A 20,456-nucleotide genomic window follows, 5' to 3' on the forward strand; every position below is an offset into this window, starting at 1 on the left:
AAGGCTCCCTGGGGGCATGTTGGCTAGAGCCCCGAGAGGCTTCCTGAGGGAAGGTGTGGTTCCCGAGCCCAGATGGCTCCAACGACGGGGCCATAATTGTTTAAGAGTCTGTGTGGCTCCAACGTGTGTTTTCAGAGCCTGTGTGGCTCCAGCAGTGGGCGCAGTTCGCGCCTAAGGGTCAGTGAGGACCCTGTCGCAGTTTGAAGTGCCCAGCTGACCAGCAATTAGTGGGCAGCTGCACCGTTTAGGTCTGGTGTGGTTCCCAAGTGCCCAGCAAGTAGTGGGCACCTGCTACGTTTAGGTTTTGCGCCAGTGGCGCACCCTTGACTGGCGCTGCATGGCAGCGCGCCCTGACATTCTGGACACAGGGCTCTTTTAGTCCCTTTATTAGATGAGGTCTGGTATGTGATTTCTGCGCAATGTGATTTCTATGTTTTTAATAGTAATTGCTAATGTGAGTTTTGCGCAATGTGGTTACCTGCTATGTTTAGGATGGTAATTGCCTACTGTGTGTTTTTACGCTATTGTATTGTTCTGGCACCTCTGAATGTTTTTAGGCATCATGTGTCTTCCTTTTCCCTGCGCTGCACCTCTGAATGTTTTAGGCATCATGTGTCTTCTTGCGCTGCACCTCTGAATGTATTTTATTGCATCATGTACTTTGTTCTGAACACCGCTGAATGTGTAGGTTTATGCATCATGTGTTTCCCTTGTCTTACACCTCTGAATGTTTTTAGGCATCATGTGTTTCCCTTTACTACACCGCTGAATGTGTTTTCATGCATCATGTGTAATGTTTTGTGCTTATACCCCTAAATGCTGTGTGATACTTAGGTGGTTGTTCTTTTTAGTACAGGTGGTCCTAGTAAGGTCCTGGTTCCCTGCGTGACATTCTCCTAAGGTGGTTAGGGTTGCATAGGTTGTACTTACCTGTTCCCAGTAGTTACTGGATGTGATTTATAACTGTTATTTTGTGCTATACTTATTCTAATTTCTAAAAGTGTTGATTCTGACAGTGGCCCATGTGGCCCTGTCCTGTACATAATCCCTTGTGAATATTGCCCGTGCCAGTTGGCACAATGTATATGTGTGACTTCTATCTGATGTGTTTTTACAATACAAAAGTTATTTTATAATAACCTTGTGTGGAGTTCCTTTTGTGGTGTGCCTAGGATGTTGTTGCTGTTGTGTGCTGGCGCAAATGCTTTACACTTTGCTCCGAGTTTAGCCTTACTGCTCGTGCCAAGCTACCAGGGGGTGAGCAGGGGTTATCTTGGCGTGTGACTCCCTTGCCCTGACTAGAATGGTGGTTTCTGCCTAGCTTTGGCGTCAGCCTTAGCCAACCAGAAATAGCCAGTTCTAACAAGCCCCTTAGTCTGGGTCTTCGGGAAGCAGGTGGGAATATGTAGCGAGTTTCATTACCAGGTAGACGTAAACAAGGGGAGTTTAGCAGCCACTCAAGAAGTTCACACACAGGTCAAAAAAACAATGTAGTCACGCAGTTTCTTGACCCGCTTCTGAACTGTCTTTGAAGCATTTTTTCAACCCAGTCATTAACTCTCGCTACTACCTGGCACCAAGATGTCTTCAGGAGGGGCTAGGTGAGGAAAGTGCTTTTGGTCCGCCACGATGAGGGTCAAAAAGGTAACCACCGATGAATGGGGAGTAGCACAGGGGAGCCTCTCGTTACGATGAGGCACCCCGGCAGGTTCACAATGATAATGGTTGTGCCCAGGCAATCCGGGTACAGCGTCTGGTGAGCGTTAGTATGAGTCACACCAGACACTTCAGATCTCAATCATGATGAGCTACAAATTCTGTACCTTCCTGGAAATGAGACACTATGATCGGTACACAGTGAAATGGGTTGACCGAGGCAATTCCAGTCACACACAACAAAGAGTTGCAAATTCCGTACCTCCCTGGATAGGAGGCACCACATACGGTGAAACTTGATCAGGTTGCACCAGACCAGTCCGATGACACACACAGGCTCAAGTTCAGCGGAGCCACACAAGGTAAACTGTGACACCTCTATGCGTACAGCCCCATCTTGGAGGACTGCGCCCTGGGAATCGGACACTTCATCCAATGAGCATGCAGTCAGCATGTCACAGGAGAGATATGAGACATGACTGATGAAGCAGGTCATTTTGGATCCAGCAACCGGTGAATCCACTTACCAACAACAAGACACTTATGAGAGTCAGGGTTCCAGCGTTTCGTGAACCACATGCCTCAGATGTGGGCAAGATTTCTGGATTCCGCACTAGACAATACGTTCTCCAGGAACAAGTCTTTACCACAGTCACACCACGCTACCTGTTGGGATTTAGTAGCCGATGTGGGCACTTGAGAGGGCACCGCTCTCCAGATGTAAAGTAGATGGTGAAAGTCCTTCGCAGGAGATCTTTGATGTCTCTTGGATCCCAGAGAGAACAGGAGACCACAGATGAGCCCTTGGGGAGCACACTTCAGGGTGCCACACTTCAGCAGGTCAAGGCCTAGGCCAGCCACTTTGCCAAAAGGACATTCTGTCCACTCCGTGAGCAGTAATCCTCCATGTGCTCTAGCAATGTGCACCATGCAGTACGGTTCTCCGGTCCCGCATTGCCACAAGCGTATCTCACCCCTTTCTGATGGGTGGCACCCATAGTTATACTATTGTGTGCCTTTGAAGTTAGGGGTTGATGAAGGGTTTTTCCTTTGAACTCCAGATGTCTCCCCTAAATTGTAGGCCTGTCTGCCAAGGGATCGTCGAATGTAGATCTTAATCTTTAGTGGGGACATGATCTGGCCTTGAGAGGCCAAGTGTAAAAAATCTCACTCTCCTAACTATTCATCCGACCCTCAAATGGGAGAGGTTTGTCATTCCCATTGTATGCCCATGATTTATGGCTGTTGCAAAGAAATGCACAGATGTGCCCCCCGATCCCTGGTGTCCACTAGAACCAAGCAACCATGGCACACAGTACTCTGCGAGCATATAAATGCTCATATTCCATCAGTGGCATTTCTAAGCGCGTTATGCCAACACCACCTTTACCATTGGAAAGGTTTTGGCGCAACAAATCCATTGATATGAAACATATGAGGCTGCTCCATTGCATTCCACTATTGCAGCCTGAAGTAATGTCAATCACTTCCACATGTCAACTTATGGGAAGAGCAAGTCTCATCAGTGGTGAAAACACACAGGTTTTCCTCACTACCTGGGTGCACATGCACTACGGTGCACACTTACCTCGGATAGCAGGTCGGACACATAGTCTCCAGCACCAGAGGTGCAAGTGCACCCACACTAGCCTGCCACCACAAACTGGACACAGGTTAAATTAAGACAGGGGTCAGTGCACGCGCACACCTGCGATGACAGGCTTCACACTCGATCATGGGCACTATAGGTGCTGGTGCGCGCACACAGTGGCCTGCACTGACAGGCTGCTCCTGAATTTACTCAGTGTAGATGCAGGTGCACACCCACTGGTCTGCTCTGTCAGATCGGCACCCTGGACTTACCCAGGCCCTGGCACCTTTAAGAGCAAGGGTGTGCACATCACCCTGCCTGGCCTGCTGGACATGGGTTGACCCCTGATGGATGCCATTGTGCACACCCAGCCTGCGACAGCGGACTGGGCACCTTGCCATTAGCACCATAGGTGCAAGCGCGTGTACACAGGCCTCCCTCAGCAGGACTGACCTGGGCATTAGAACACCGGGGATGTAGGTATGCACGTATCGGCCCGCATTGGCAGGCCGGGCACTTATCAGCAATGCCATAGATGCCAGCGTGCAACCTTCCTCCTGCAACATATATTTGAAACAGCACTAGGGCCGGGGCATGCACCCAAACCAGGATGGCAGACTGGGCGCTTAGTCAACACTGTACAGGAGCAAGTGCACATTCCCAGGTGTGCATCGGCTCATGTATCAGAATACCATGTCTTCCTAACCTGTACTGGAAGGCGCGCGCACTTCCATACTGCCCCAACAGTGAGGACATGCTCTGTGCCCCCATAAGAGAATCGGCCACATCCCAGGAGTATCCTCCTAGGAAGAGCCAAACTACAAAGTGTGCCTGTTTACAGAGTGCACAGAGATACAGCACCTGAACACATCGGTTACGCAGCCCCCTTCCCAATGCGAGCGAGGCGGGCGCACACAACTTCACTCTACAGTACAGTGAGATGGTGTCCCGATTCCTAAGGTCATTTAGAGAGAGTCGGCAAAGACTAGGAGGAGAAAGTAAAACGTTTAGGGGTAATTTCCCCTAAGCAAAGCCATGTTCAACACCATGCATGTAAAATTAAGCCCTCTGTCAGCAAATTGGTTTGGGACGTATGTATAGATTAAACAACAGCAGCCGAGTGGCATCCAGGGGTACACTGCATGTCGGAGCTCTTAGTTTAGAGGAGAAATGGGCAATAGATAAAGACTGTGTTCTTCTCTGTCAGAAAAGATTAAATCCATTTAATGACTAAGACTGAAAAACCCACCTCTTCTAGAATTTTAGTAAGAATTGTGTGATCAATGGTGTTGAAAGCTGCCAACTAGGCTAACATTAGCAACACTGTTGAATTCCATACTGTGATCTGTTCTCACTGATCGATATTGAGTTGTCTATTGTTTTCAGAAAAAAATCGATAACTGATAGAATGCAAATTGTTCAAGGACCTTGCCTATGTATGGGAGTAGGGAGATTGGACAAAAGTTATTAGGATCTTCAAGAATGAGTAAATCTTTTTCTGACAAGGGTTTAACCGATGCTTGTTTTCGCTTTACGGTACCTTTTCCTTGGGAAATTAAGTCGTTAAAGGGTGCATAAAGGTCTTTTTTAAAATAGTAATAAAAGAATTGCTTTAGGACCTGGGTAGGGCATAGTTCATTTGGGGAACCAGAAGTTCTGGTTTGAGAGATGGTATCAGTTAGCTGTGTAATGGTGATGAGTTTAAACACATAGAAGTTAACTTGGGCATGTGACATGGGGTCCACTACTTTAATGTTCTTGGTGGGGTTAATGGTGGCCTGAGAACTAATGGTGTCCCTGGTTGTTGTTGATTTTCTATTCTCAAAGAAACAGGCCACAGTTTCTGCTTCAGATAAGGATCTTGATTCATAGGTGATAATGGGTTCCCAGTTCTTCAAAAATTTTGGGGAAAAAAAGTCTTGGGTTCAGCTCTACAAGGTTTGCTTTCCCTCCCATGGGTGACATAAGTGTACTCAGTGCAATGCAACTACGCATGAAAGTGAAAGACAGGTTTTTGTAGCCCCACAGACCTCCACCCAATACATAACTGAAGTAGTGCCAATGCTTTTAGGTTACTAACGGCCCCAAAACAGGGATCCAGGGACACCGTGGTGGCTAGAAACCAACCTTATTTGTTCTATTCAATCACACACACACACTATGCAATAAGAAAAAGACACTTTGACAAAAAAAGCACATTTATTTCAACAGATGCACCCTCTTGCTCCCACAAAAACAATATCCTATACATATAGTTGTATGCCCTGTAATTCCTATTGGACAGATAGCGCAAATAGGTTGAATCTAAACCCGTGTCACTTAAACATAGCCTAGGCTTTATTTGATGATAGACACTCACACACCCTATAGGTGTCATGCTTCATCATTGGGTCTCATCCTGGTTCCTAAAAACCAGGATGGGCTCAACCATGTTCCAGGGATCACTTAGGATATTCTCCTGCAGGTGTTTCCCTTTATTAGTGGTGTTCCTAGTATGAATAACATAATTTTAAGGTGGGTGTCCACGGAGCTAATGGCCCTACACCCTATGAATAAAGTCAATATGTTTCAGCCCTATATCAGAGTGGCCATAGGGTCAAAGGGCTTTCATCAGGACTAGGTTGTTATGCCTGGTATACTGTCAATATGATCAATCACGCCTCACTAAATGTGGTCAGGACAAAACAAATCATGCAACACGTGTATGGCATGCAAAAGACAATACTGCCCTTGTTCAGATTGGGTTCCCTTCTTCGGTCCTGTAAGAAAAAACAATAACAACGTATTAAATCCTGGACACAGAAAGGTAAATAGGAACTTCTTTATTCATGTGTCCATAAGTACGTCCTCCAGCCTCCTCGACCAGCAGCAACTGCCCCTCTCAGAATTCCTAACAGAATTCCCCATCACAACATGTTGTGTTCCATATTCTATGATAACTAAGAAATACAAATGCAACATATCTCCTGTCTTTAGTAAACAATAATAAACAAGGATATATACAAAATGTAAATATGGCATAACATATTGGTAAATAGAATTGTGACATAAACAATGAAAACTATGTACACATATAAATATGGAATATCATCTGAAGTGGCCAATGAAGTGGACTTCAGTGTCTACTCACCACTTCAGCATCATAGCACATCGATAATTTCCTGGCATTCCACATATTACCACCTTCCAACTTCACAGTATTACCCCACACTCTGAACACTGCAGCTCGCAGAATTAATAACAAAACTCCCCCTCACAACATGGGATGTTCCTTTTTCTATAACTAAGAAATGCATATGCAACACAACACCTAGTTGAATTTTATTTGAATTGTATTGTGTTACGCTTCACATGTACTGTTGCAGTGCACACTCAATATCACCACTTCAAATCGGTGAGAAAAATTGCACCTTCAAGACAAGTTAATGTGAGAGGTCAATGTGTATACAAATAAAGATTAGGTATAAGCATAAGAACAGAGATAGGAGCACATATGATACATGCTTATGATATGTGCAGAGTAAACAGTCTGCAGAGACAGAGACCGCCTGGAAGAGGTCAACCTATCTTATTTGAAGCCAATAGGCTGCATGAGATGAGTGTGGGACATGTCCCTGTAGTCACAAACCATCACCAATACACCCACAGCCACAAGGGAATGAGGAATGGGGGGCGGTAAAGAAAGAAAGAATTTAAATAGTTTTTAGTAATGATCCTCCTAGTGGTGCCATGCATATGTTAGGCAACCTAAAGGCACTTACTTCGTCAAAAGTTGCATGTCACATCCACACCTGCTTGGTCCGCTTTCCACCCACCCACCGTGGTGATAGTGTGTGACCACAGGGACATGTCCCACACTCCTCCCATGTAGCCTATTGTCTTAACATAACTTAACATAAGAAGGTTGGTTGACTTCTTCCAGACGATTGCTGTCTCGGCACGTTGTTTCATATGCACATATCAAAAACATGTATCATATGTACTCCTATCTCTATGTCGTTATGCGAATGCCTATTCTTTAATTGTATACACTTTGACCACTACTTCGTCTTAAAGCTGCTATTTTGCTCCCTGATTTGACGGGGTGATATTGAGTGTGCACTACAACAGTACATGTGAAGCGTGAAACCATATAAACAAAAGCAAACTAGGTGTTGCTATTACTTTTTCAAGCAAGACCCACGAAGCGCTGAATTATATCTGAACAAGGGCCGTATTGTCCTTTTGAATGCTTATACGAGTTGCATGTTTTGTCCTGATCAGATTTAGTTAGGCATGAATGATAATATTGACAGTATGCCGGGGCATAACTACCTATTCCTGATGCAAGTCCTGGACCCTTTGTCCACACAAACATAGGGCTGAAAGATTTTGACTTAATACATAGGGTGTAGGACCATTATGTTCGTAGACACCCCACTTAATATTATTTTAACCATACCAGGAACACTGCTAATAAAAGGACACCAAGGTATTTCTATCTTTAGACCCTGGCAGGAGAATATCCTAAATGCTTTCTGGAAAATGGTCGAGCTCATCCTGACTTTTAGAGACCAGCATGAGACCCGGTGATGAAGCATGACACTAATGGGGTGTTTGCTCAGCAGATCTAACAGAATATGATTAAAACAGCACAAATGCATGTTTCAAACAATGAGAATAAAATGTACATTTCTAACATGGTTAAAACATCATTTACAATTCTCATATCCTAAAACTTACTACGATGCACTATGCTAGGAGAGCATGGAGAGTAGAATAATTAGCATCTAGATTTTAATAAGGAGGACGAGAACACTGCTAACCTTATTTACAGCAAAATGCTATAATTATCAGGAGTCGAGGAGGGTGCGTTCCCTGTGAAAGGCATCAGCATTAACTCCTCCGAAAGGCCCACCACGTTCCTACGGTGTGCTCCAGGCTACGTGGTTTCTAACACTTTCTTAAGGTCACCTAGGCTATAGCTCCAGCAGGGCCATTCACTGGCCTACCAGGTTTCGATTCTACATAGCCCATGACACATACCTGAAATGCCCCCCACTTGCCTGAGTCCCTTCCCGTGTTTTTCCTTTGGAAGGTCGTTCCATCTCTAAAATGTTCGACGGAATTCAGATTTTCCTCTCTGTGTTCCCTAATAGTATCCCTTTCCTGCAGGCACTTGCTGCACCACTGAGGGCACCTTCTATGGGCTGCTTTAATGCGTTTATGTTCCCCACAGGTTAACCAACATCTGCACACAGGGCACATCCTGTTTTTTTTAGCTACTCATGTTTTTCCGCAAGACTTCGTTACTCTCTGCCGCCATTTTTGATGATTGCAAGTTCCACCTCTAAAAGCCGGACTGGCCCGAGCCGCGTTGCTCGTTATTCTAGCACTGGAGTGAGAAGTCAGAATTCCTTGCAATTGTGGTTAATAATTGGAGATTCCACCAGTATCACTGCAAGGCTTCCTCGAAGAAAAGGCAAGAAGAAAGCCCTCCATGATTTTGTTTTATAATACACATTGCAACTAGTTTTATGAGCACTCCTGATAAAGAGAGAAGATTGTCTGTAGACCTAGGAGTGAACTCTGACATTGTAAGAGTTTCCGCCTGGCATCCTTGCCTTGCCATTTAGAGGCTACAGAGTTGTTATACTGAATGCCCCCATATTAAGACGATTTTGTGATGAGTGACAACCTCAGTCAATAGCAGCTTAATCCTTATGAGGAAGCAATAACATAGAAGAATCCTAGAACAAATTGTCTTGTGGTGATTGTACACCGAGAACTTCCATGGTGACCACTAGGTTACAGGTAAAACCATTAGATTCCTTATCCTTGGTGCCTTCTGGTTCTCCACTCCCAAGCAGTTATTGTGGAGCCCTCAAAGACGTTACATCAAGGACAGCCTGTAGCCGTGCTCCTTGTCATAATCACTGGTTTCTTTACTAAACAGGTCTCCTTCCCTGCAGTACCCTCCCTAATCATCCATCCCCTCATCTGGCCACTCTGGTTTACTAAGCTGTGAAGTCAGAGCTGCCAGAAGGTGGGTCTTTTAAGGATACTGCTCCAGAGGAATCACACACACACACCCTTGACTGGCCTTGACAGACTCGATATCAGCTTTCAGTAGAAAGTGTGATAAGGGGACAGAATCTCTGGCAGGCAGGTAGGATCATCTTCTGGTCTGGCAGTAATTTGCTCGCGATAATCTGGGCGCAGGACCTCTACTGACAGATGGTCAAGTGGAAGTCCTTTTATAATGTATCTTATCCGAGATGGAGTTTGCAATGTCACCTTAAGAATGTTTGATTTAACCAATAAGCGTCAAGATGCTAGTTTAAGACGCATTCCTTTAAAGATATACAGTAAAAGTGCGACAATTCAGACTACACTATTTACACTATTGTTCCATGTTTGACCTTCTAATAGAGATAACAACGCACTTGCTCCAGACTTATGTCGCATCAGGTGTTTTGTTTACGCCTATATCTAAATAACTTGTCACTTTCACAGTTTTTGGAAAGTTTAGGACAGACGATATCTGCATCAAGGGCAGACATCATGATGATTCTGCAGAAATACAGAAAATGGATTTCCAGCCTACTTAAAACAGAGTCTGGCCAATGACACTGGCTTCTACAGAAACAATAGACGTTTTGTCCTCTAAAATGGAGTTCGCACAAGTGCAGACACAATTAATTTGTTTTATTTATTAAAATATTAAGTCAATGCTTTCGAACAAACAAACTTATTATTTTCCTTTAACAACTGTCTCATGGAAGTAGTATGTAAAGATAAATCAACCTCAAATCTAAAATAATACAACGTTCAAAAAAAATTACAAATAATTGTTCCTTAGTTTTGCGTAAAGGAGCGTCTTTGATGGCTTTGAGAATACCTACTCTCATACTTACACCTTTGGAGGAACAAGAATGGTCAAGAAACTCAACTTCACTTTGTGAAAATTTACATTTGTCTCTATGAAGAGTCACGCTCCTATCTTGCAATACAGTCAACACTTTGGTAAGAGTGTGGTGATATTCCTCAACTGTAGAGCAAAAATAATGATATAGTTCTTAAAAGGTGCTACCCCTTACGTGTTTGCAAATAGGAAATCCACTAGTCTCTGAAATACGGAAACAGCAGAAGCCACTCTGAACAGCATGGGTCAGTAACAATATGTTGCACCCGGTGTCACAAAAGTAGAGAGCTGTTTGCAATTTTTGGGCAATTCAATCTGGTGATGTGATGCTTTGGACCTCTAACATGGTAAAAAAAAAAATCTCATTTTTCACATCTTATCGGGAAAATGTAGAAAGAAAAGGCTTCACATCAAGCAAGTTGAACTCTGACGTATTACCCCCATCGGGGGCTTTGAAATGTAAAACCTTAATAAAAAGATTTAAACAAAATAAAATAAAAAAATCAAGCAAGTTGAACTCTTTATTAGGGCTCGGCTGCTGGTGGGCTCAGCTTCTCCAACATTGAAAAACAACCAGGGATGCCGAATCCTTCTGAATGGTAATTCAACTGATAATTCAGGAAGGGGCATGCGAACACACCGCCTTCATGAGGAACAGGGAACATGAGAAAACAGGGAAGGCCAGGAACTCAAAATGTGGGGCACTTGAACACAGCACTAGGACAGGAGGGAAAGTATAAATAAATACAACAATTATCTCTGTTGTCCTCAACCTTACTAGTTACTGTATAAGGTTCCTCTTCATGTCCCCCAGTTTGAAATCCGCCCAAACTAAATTCATGTTAAAGAAAAACAAAGGTAAATAATAAGTAACAGTGCGAGCTGGCATGAATTAGGTGAAATTGACAAAATAGTAAAGAAGGAAGTGGAGGAATGCATAACATTCCTCCACAGAGGACACAGGAGCAGAGACAGATAGAGACAGAGAGAGAGAGAGAGAGAGAGAGAGACAGAGATAGAGAGAGAGAGAGAGAGAGAGAGAGAGAGAGAGAGAGAGAGAGAGAGAAAGAGACAGAGAGAGAGAGAGAGAGAGAGAAAGACAGCACAAGAGTGGAAGAGCCAAAAATATACTTCAAGAGTATACCAAACTGAGTGAATATCAATATCATGGGGTATGGTATTTACCCAGTGCCGTACTGCTACCCCACTCTGAGTTCCGAGCTTCGGAATGGAAGTAACACTGTGTTTTCTTTGCTGCATAGTCTAAAACTCGAAGTTAGTTTTTCGCTATACTCATTTCATCACATTTCTTTTACTTCAGAAAAGTTTTATTAGGATATTTTGCAGACGGGAAAGTATTGATAAGAAAGTACAGATAAAGAATTCTACATAAAGGGTGATACGGACAAGCTATGTGAAAATCAACAGTATATTTCTTAAACAATGAGTGTTAAATATTTGTGGAGAGGAGGTGTAGGTGTATTGGTGTGAGGTTCAGTTGGCTAATCTTAGCGTAATAAGAAGGTACGATTGTTTACTAGGCAAGGACTAGTGAGACAGGTAGAGAGAAGAGAGAGAGATAGTTAGAGGAGAGCAACAGTTAGTGGACATGGGCTCATAGTAGTATTTATAGTAGGGGTATGTGGGGTGAGGAGCTGGTGGGCAGCGGGTGGAATATAGGAGAGGTGGGGATAGGAGAAAGGGGAGGGGGACAGGGTGGGAATTATCACTTGCATTGGCGTTGTTGTTGTAGGGGATAATTTGATATACATTTGTCCAGCTTAGTCCAGATTTTCCCCTTTTTCAGTGGTGACGATTTTAGATAAGTGTTAAGTGAATTAATTGCCCCTCTGGCAAATTGAATCCATTCCCACCAAGTATGGGAGGAGAGTTTGGATGAGTCGTTCCACTCAGTGAAGATGACTTTAAGACTGGTTGTAACCAGTTTATCCCATAAGATTTGTGTGTCCTTGTTCAGGCCTTGTTTTACTTCCGGAGAGAGGATACTTAGTGTAATGGCCGCAAGGCTGGGAGTCCAGTTTATGTGGAGGCATGTGTCTCAAGTGACCTGTTTCCTTCTCGCAACTCCAGCAGGTGTCAGAAGGGCTAAGGCCAAGTTTACAAAGTTTGGCTGTGGTCCAGTGGGCCATATTGTCAATCCAGTAGCTACATTGTGCCAGTGAGGGGGTTAATTTGCTGGCAGTGAGGTTCCCCCAAATGGACGTCAAATTTGGTATTATCTCCTGGGAGTCGCTTGGATTTAAGATTAGGGTTTCCCATTTACCTTGAATGGATTTGGTTAGTGCAAATTTAGTGCGGGAGAGGAAAGCATATAGTTTGGATGCAAGGTGTCCTCCTTTGCTGTTTGGATTTAGTGTTTTAAGTTGGTCGTACAACAAAATTAGGTAGTAGTGTTCACAAAGGAAACCTCCGCACCATTCATTCAGAAACAATATTATTGTATAGACAGGTGAAAGCGTGATATGTTAGGCAAAGTAGAACAAAATTTACACAAGATGGGGGCTAAATAAACTCAAGGCACCTACTACCTCAAGGTGCTATAGATACACACAAATGTGAGACCAGAATAGAACTGTTAAGGAATGAGGTTCTGATTACAGCACACCTGACAGTCAGGAGTATTTTAGTCTTGGCTTAGATAATATGCCCTCAGAAAAAAACTCTATCTATCATAGAGAGCAGAATTAAGAACATAGCACAATGTTTAAGCATAAGGGATCCAGGCAGTCCAAGGTAAATTCAGAGAGAGTCCTCTTCAGATTTCATCAATTCTTTCTTTATTAATATTCAAAATTTTATATAAAGATCTCCCAGGACGTAAATCGCCAACACGTGTTTCGTCCCACACAGAGACTTCATCAAGGCATAAATATGGTTGAATAATTTCTATTGATCCGCCAAATCATTGCTATAAGCAGCATGTGCAGTATATTGGAGAATATATAGTATACGGGCTCCATAAACAGCCAGTGTGTCAAAAGGTCCGTATTGTAGCAAAAGACCGTCCACTACTTAAAGTCTATCCAAGTTTGCAACCATGTGCACGAACGATGTGCACGAATGAGCTCCGTAAATGCTCAGTCACCCACCGCAACTTGTTGGGTGACTGAGCAATTACGGAGCTCGTTCGTTATTTTGCGGCTCGCAACTTATCATGGTTGCGAACTTGGATAGACTTTAAGTAGTGGACGGTCTTTTGCTACAATACGGACCTTTTGACACACTGGCTATTTACTATATGGAGCCTGTATACTATCTTTTTTGTAAGGTGCTCCGTCTCCAATATATAGCACATGCTGCTTATAGCAATGATTTGGAGGATCAATAGAAATTATTCAACCATATTTATGCCTTGATGAAGTCTCTGTGTGGGACGAAACACTTGTTGGCGATTTACGTGCTGGGAGATCTTTATATGAAATTTTGAATATTAATAAAGAAAGAATTGATGAAATCTGAAGAGGACTCTCTCTGAATTTACCTTGGACTGCCTGGATCCCTTATGCTTAAACATTGTGCTATGTTCTTAATTCTGCTCTCTATGATAGATAGAGTTTTTTTCTGAGGGCGTATTATCTAAGCCAAGACTAAAATACTCCTGACTGTCAGGTGTGCTGTAATCAGAACCTCATTCCTTAACAGTTTTAAGTTGGTCGTGAGAGCTTGGTGATTTATGTCTAGCTATAATTGCTTTAATTTTTAAGAGGTGGAAGGAGTCCAGATCAGTAAGGTCGAATTTAGCTTTGAGTTGGAAGAAGGGTCTGGGTTCTGAGGGGGTACAAATGTCATCTACAGCTAATATGCCCTTTTGCGCCCATTTCTCTATAAATAGCATTCTACCTTCTACTTTCAGATTTTGTTGTGCCATAGGGAGGCTAAGTGTGAGTATTACATTTTGTTGAGTAGGTTGTTGTCAATTTGTGTAGGGCATGTATTGTACACGATAATGTTAGCGGAATTATCTGTTCTGGTTTTCTTGATAGTTATAAGGGATGCAAGGGATAATGGTTTAGCAAGTTCTTTTGCAATGCTGAGTCAGGAGGGAGAGGTGTTAGTAGTAGGTAGAAACCATTGGCTTCCCTTCGTTTTCTTTAGTGCAATTCTGGGTTTCTTGGAATTCCATAGACACTCAGTAAGTATTGCATCTATTTTTGCAAAGAATATATCAGCGAGGGATATAGGGAACATGCTAATTTGAAAATTGATTAGGGGTGTGATCATCATTTTGATGGATTCTATTCGTCCCCACCAGGTGATGAATCTTCTGGACCACTTGTCTATGCTGTTCTTCATTTTGTCTAGTGTCTTTTGTTTGTTTAGGTCCACGGAGTCTTTGAGGTTTTTGGTGAACCATATTACTATGTATTGTATCTTATTAGGAACCCATTTAAGTCCATAAGCACTGATCAAGGAACTATTGCAAAGGACATTGAGTGGGATTACGTCAGTTTTTCTTTGTTAAGACAGTTTCCTGAGACTTCAGGGTATCTATTTATAGTGGTCATAAGATGAGTGAATGTCGAATCTGCTTTGGTGGTGAAGAGGAGTATGTTGCAGGCGTAAGTGGCCAGTTTCTGCGGGCACGCAGAGAAGGGGATGCCAGAGATAAGTGGCTTTTCTCTGATTAGTACGAGCATAAGTTCTATAGTTAGTAAGAATAACAGGGGAAAAAGAGGGCATCCTTTCCTGGTTTCTTGTCGAAGGTTAAAGGTATTAGCTAATTAGCCTTTGATATTTAGTCTAGCTTTAGGTCTTTATACAATGTGAGGATCATTTGTGATAGGGAGGGGCCTAAGTTGAAGGAGGTGAGCGTTGCTTGGAGGAAAGCCCACGAAAACTTGTCAAAGGCCTTCTTTGCATCCAAGGCTATCGCACAGGCAGACTAGATAAGGCGGTGAGCTATTTGAATGACGGGACTAAATAGTCTGATGTGGCCCACACTGAATCTCCCCTTAATGAAGCCGGATTTTTAAGGGTGTATATTTTTTGGGGGATGGGATCCAGCCTGAGTGCTAGAATTTGTGCATATATTTTGCAGTCAATGTTTAGGAGGGATATAGAGTGATAGTATTTTAGTTTGGATGGGTCTGTCCCTTCTTTGGGTATAACTATAATAGTGCCTCAGCGTCAGAGCCTCTAACGGTGCCTGTGGAAGAAAAGTGTATGAAAAGGTCCTCAAATGAAGTAATGAGGGACAAACTCCAGGTCTGCTAAAAGGAGGCTCGGAACCCTGTCCAGGCCTGGAGCCTTCCTGCTCTCAGCTTCTCAATAGCATTTCAGATTTTGTAGCGAAAGACGGGCGTTCTAAAGATTGTTTTGTCTCTTCAGCTAGCTTGGTAATATTAATTTAGTTGAGGTATTCCAGGCACGCTTCATAGGGTGTGTTATTGCTATTGGAGTATTGGTGCAGTCGAATTGTTCAGAAGTGTCCAAGATGCCTTTCCGATTCATTGATGGGATGCCTTGTTTGTTAGTTAAAGAGGTTATTCTTGTTTTCTATGAGGCCAGAATTATACTGGCTTCATTACTTCCACAAAAGTTGATGCCTTCATATCTTTGGACTATTAGGTGGGCTTTATTGCGGACATGGTATGATCCGACAACCTTGATTCTAGACTTCATGACGTTCCAGCGTCCTGTGTCAGCCTGCAGGGAGCTAGCACGTGGCCTGGCGGGTGCTGGGCCACAGGTGGCTCTCAATGGCTGAACAGGTGCAACACCTGCAGGGGTCACTGAGCAAGCATGGGGCGAGAGTGTAACACGGTGCAGTAAACACAGCCTGGTAAAGCTTGGATGTGTAAGCGCGCGTGCGCCAGCTGTAACGCACTCACAAATGAGCTGGCTTGGCTTGGCTTGGCTTGGCCGCCCCAAAATGAATTCTCCTTAAGCTTTGTTTCTTTTTTATTATTAAAAAAATATGTAATGCAAATGAAACAGATCTCTCAATACATAAGGAACTTGGCTTTACACATTTTGATTTTAAAGTAAGCACGTGTTTCCTCATTTTGTAAGACTTGAAAGTAACAACAATGTATATTGACCATTTAAGGGGTACAACAAACAAAGGCCTCTTTAATAGTGGGTGTCATGTCAGTGAACGAGGCCGAAGAATGAAAGCGCATTTAAATAATATATCTATACTACTATTATAAAGAGAGAACTGTGTCCTTTGAGCCAGGTAAACTCAAAAAGTACACCACCAATCGCAACACCCAATACAGCGTTGGAAAGGGAAGGTCCAGGAGATGGACATAGGCTGTATAAAAATTAAAAAAAACGTAATTAAAAAAATTTACCATAAAAAAAAGTAGTCCCTTGAAAGTAGCGCCGGCCGCGAGGTGCGTCATGACATCAGGAGCGAGGGGAGGAGCGGCGTACGCTGACGTCCGAGCATTGATTGCAAAGAGCGGAGACTGGAGGACTGGTGAGTCGTGATTGGAGCAACCAACGCTGACGTCCGAGCAATGATTGCAAAGAGCGGAGACTGGAGGACTGGCGAGACGTGATTGGAGCAACCAAGAGGCGGAGAAAGGGGGACCCGATAAACGAGAGACGTGTGGCGAGTAGCAGAGAGGGTCAGGAAAGGGGTCACTCACTTGTGTGATAATCACAAGGCAACAGCACTAGGAAGGGGGCGGAGTGATGTGATGCTGAGGCGGCCAGGGAGCAGGTATTGAGGTACAAAGACCAAGCGCATGGGAAGGGGTGCTGTGACAAGGTGTAGTAGATGCCGCGTGGGAAGGGAACAGGTGACAAGGTGTAGTAGATGCCACGTGGGAAGGGGTGCTATGACAAGGTGTAGTAGATGTCGCATGGGAAGGGAACAGGTATGATGTATACAGCCAGCTGGAGTGCAAGGGATATGGCAGAAGGCTTGAGAGGGCTGGTATGCGTAGAGAGAACCAAATAGCGGCTTTTGCAGTACGATCATCCTTCAGCACAGTCAGAAAGTCAGTGAGCAAACTAACAAGAGTGGATATGATGCAGATGTATCTACAGAAGTCGAACGAATGCTGCCCTAGCATCTAAAAAGGTTACCAGGAGGTGGAAAAGTGGGCTCTTATGCAAACCCAAAACATGGTCTGAAAGAAAAGGTTTAAATACACCCAGAGCCTAACCGATCCCTTTGTCTACGTGCAGGCGGGGGCTCTGAAGCCTAATTGCTCCCGGACAATGTCGGGACGGGCTGCTAGTACCATATAAGGGGGGACCCAGGGGGAGCTGAGCACGATCCGGTATCCCCCTGGGTATTTTCGCGCATGGAACAGGCCACTAGGTGGGGGTGATTAGGTCCGGGCTTGCGGGGCGCGGGTGGGAAAGTTTATATATAGGGGCCTGGCGGGTTTGGAAAGGCACTGCGTCAGTGGGAGGCGGTAGGCGGAGGCTTTACATTTTTGTCATTCTCATTCAGTGCGCTCTTACTGGGTCTCCTGATTAGGCATGGTGGAGTCAGCAGTGAGGGAGGCCGTCCGGGTGCTTCGTGCTGCGGGGCGAGAGGATCTCCTTCAGCCTGGGGTTATTGATACTGCATGGGCTGGGGTGTCGCGAAAGCAGTGGCGGCCTGCATGTCGCCCAAGTTGGAGGAGGAAGAGGAATGCTCTGCGGCGATGCCCCTGGGCGCTGAACAGAGTGTAGCGTCGACGGCAGCAGAGCAGAGTGACCCCCGCTGTGGCCCAAGACACAGAGCAGGTATTTGTTACTGCTCGTTTTGATGCTGGGAAGCATCTGGTGGTGAGTGGTAGGCGTGGGCGGTCTTTGGGGCGGGGCCCCAAGTCGCAAGGTTGAGCTCTGGCCAGGGCAGCTCTGAAAAGCCATAGCGCATTGAGAGGGAGGCGGGGGAGGAGCTTTGATGTCCCTAGGGTTACCCCAACAGGCTGTTGTGCAATGCAAGGGGGGGCTCAGTTGATCCATGTGCAAGGGCAGCCTTTTATATTGAGCCCTGCTGCATCAGTGTGCCAAGTTGTACATGAAGATGGGCACCTGGAAGCAGTTTTGTATGGGTCAGCAGATAGGTTGCTGCAGGATCCTGGGTCTCTGTCCCCGTCTGTGGCTGCGAAAAGGCAAGTACCTAGCAGTGCTGGCTTGGCGAGGCAGTCTGGTGTTAGGGATACAGGTGATGCTTTGCGTTCCCCCTTTCGGTCACAGCAGGGACCAGAGTCAGATGTGGCGTATAGGATGGCACAGCAGTCAGTCGGCCCAGATTTAGTGGTGCTGCCTCATGGAGAGCTTTCTAGTGCCACAACCAGTTCCACAGTTCAGGTTCCACAGGTTGGCCATTGGGTGTGGGTGTGCACGGATGGGGAGGTGTCGCAGGCGGTACTGTGGGGGCTTCTCAGAGTTTTGTGGATTTAACTAAGACAGGTCTGAGCGGCTTGAGGGGAGAAACACCAGTTTTGTCCCAAAAGAAGACGGCTGGCATGATGAAGCTGCAGGCTGAGCACCCTGCGGCTCAGTCAGGGGGGTTGCTGCACAAACGGAGATCTGGAGCGGATTTCCTTTCCACATCAGGCAAAACTGCAACATCAAAGGATTTTCAATGGCGATCATATGATGGAGGGGTTGGGGATGGGGAAATGCAAGGGGGAAGTGGGGATTATGTTGGATGTGGGGACGCACTGATATTTGATGCAGACTGTGATGACTTGGAGGAAGGGGAAGTGCGAGATGGGGATTGTGGGGGAGTTAGACCATCTATTATGGCTTCGGTCGTGGAGCAAAGGGGTCTTTCAGGGAAAACCAGTATGTTTAGTCTTTTGCAGACATCAAGTGCGGACCGTCCAAAGGCAAAAGTCTCTTCAGCGGTTTCTGACCATCATGAACACACCATGGATTGTACAGAGAGAGCTGCACAGTTGCCTGGAGGTAAGGCTGGTTGGTGGTCTGTTTGGCGAAATGGGGGTCTCTCCCAAAAATCTACCAGGTCTATTGGCATTGGGGGGGATGTGCTTTTGGATGATGCTGGTGCAGGGATAGTGAAGGAAGGGGTTTGGGGGGTGGTGTTGTGGATCAGGCTGGGCAAAAACGTAAGGAGGTGGAACCCGAACTGAAGGAGACAGTGGAAGAGGATATAAATATACACATAAAATTGCCTTACATGGGGATTGGTATGCCGTTAGGTTCCCACTTGTCGGATAAATCTAAGAGCAGAATTTGGCGGCATGAATTTATTGATGTATTTAAATTGCTGCATTGTGACATTCAGGCCAAGGAAGGGTCTAAAGAGGAGGAGTGGGAGTTGGCCAGACGTCCTAGAGTCCCGAAAACGATTGAGAACTGGACATCAGCTTTTCTTATATATGCCAGTATATATTGTGAACAGCACCAGGATAGAGCAGTTGCCATGTTTAAGTATATGGACATTATCAGAAAGGCTCAGAGCTATTTTGGGGGTCATGCTTGGCTCGCATATGATGAGGCATTTAGAGCAAGGTTGAGTGTTTTTCCTGATAGACCTTGGGGGGATGTGGACTCGGAATTATGGCTGCAATGGATGGCATCTTCTCAGCCGCCTGCTACTACTCACACGGCAAGTGGGTTGCCAGTATCTTTCCGGCCCTTTCAATATCGTCCAGCCCAGCATGGGGCGGGGTTTGGAGGCAGGGGACAGTCAGCAGTTTTTGGGGCCTGTTGGAATTTCAACAGAGGTTTATGCAGTAGGCAGTTCTGCCGATACAAGCATGAGTGTTCTCAATCTGGAGGCAGACATCCACTCACACAGTGCTTTCCGGACCAGAAATTCTGTGATCAGGGACGGGGACAGAGGGGAAGAGGCCAGCCCTTTCAGTTTGTGCAAAAGGGCTCCTACACCTATTAGGCTAGAGGTCTTGGGGCAGTGGTTGGCAGCGTATCCAGATACTAAAGCAGCAAGTAGACTGTTTTGGGGTTTCCAGGAAGGATTTAAGATCGGATATCGAGGCCCCCGTCAGAGCAGGTGGTCAGACAACTTAAAGTCTGCTAAAGAACTCCCTCTCATTGTGCAACAGAAGTTGTGGGCTGAAGTCATGGCGGGCAGGGTGGCTGGTCCTTTTGTTCATTGTCCACTGCAAGACTTGATCGTGTCACTGCTGGGGGTGGTACCCAAAAAGAAGGTTGGGGAGTTCCGCTTGATACATCACCTGTCTTGGCACGAAGGCTCCTCTATTAATGACTTAATTGCTCCGGAAGATTCTAGTGTTTCATATGCATTGGTTGATGACGCTTTACGGTTGGTGAAATCGGCGGGTAGAGCAGCTCGATTGGAGAAGAGAGATATCCAGTCTGCTTTTAGGCTTCTGCCCATCCATC

The 20,456-nt window shown here is 45.1% G+C and overlaps 1 protein-coding gene across 1 annotated transcript in view; it reads left to right on the forward strand.

Annotated features, from left to right (window-relative positions):
* The window catches only part of LOC147706883 (uncharacterized), a 71,090-nt gene extending 51,104 nt beyond the window's left edge, over window positions 1-19,986 (forward strand). Inside the window, exons 2-3 of the mRNA XM_086925594.1 lie at window positions 14,493-14,615; window positions 19,183-19,986. Coding sequence (XP_086781720.1) covers window positions 14,493-14,615; window positions 19,183-19,986 — 927 coding nt within the window. The remainder of the gene's footprint in view (window positions 1-14,492; window positions 14,616-19,182) is intronic.
* Window positions 19,987-20,456: the final 470 nt, after the last annotated feature.

Source organism: Lissotriton vulgaris, chromosome 6, assembly GCF_964263255.1.
Source record: "Lissotriton vulgaris chromosome 6, aLisVul1.2, whole genome shotgun sequence".
In the NCBI taxonomy this organism is placed as follows: Eukaryota; Metazoa; Chordata; class Amphibia; order Caudata; family Salamandridae; genus Lissotriton; species Lissotriton vulgaris.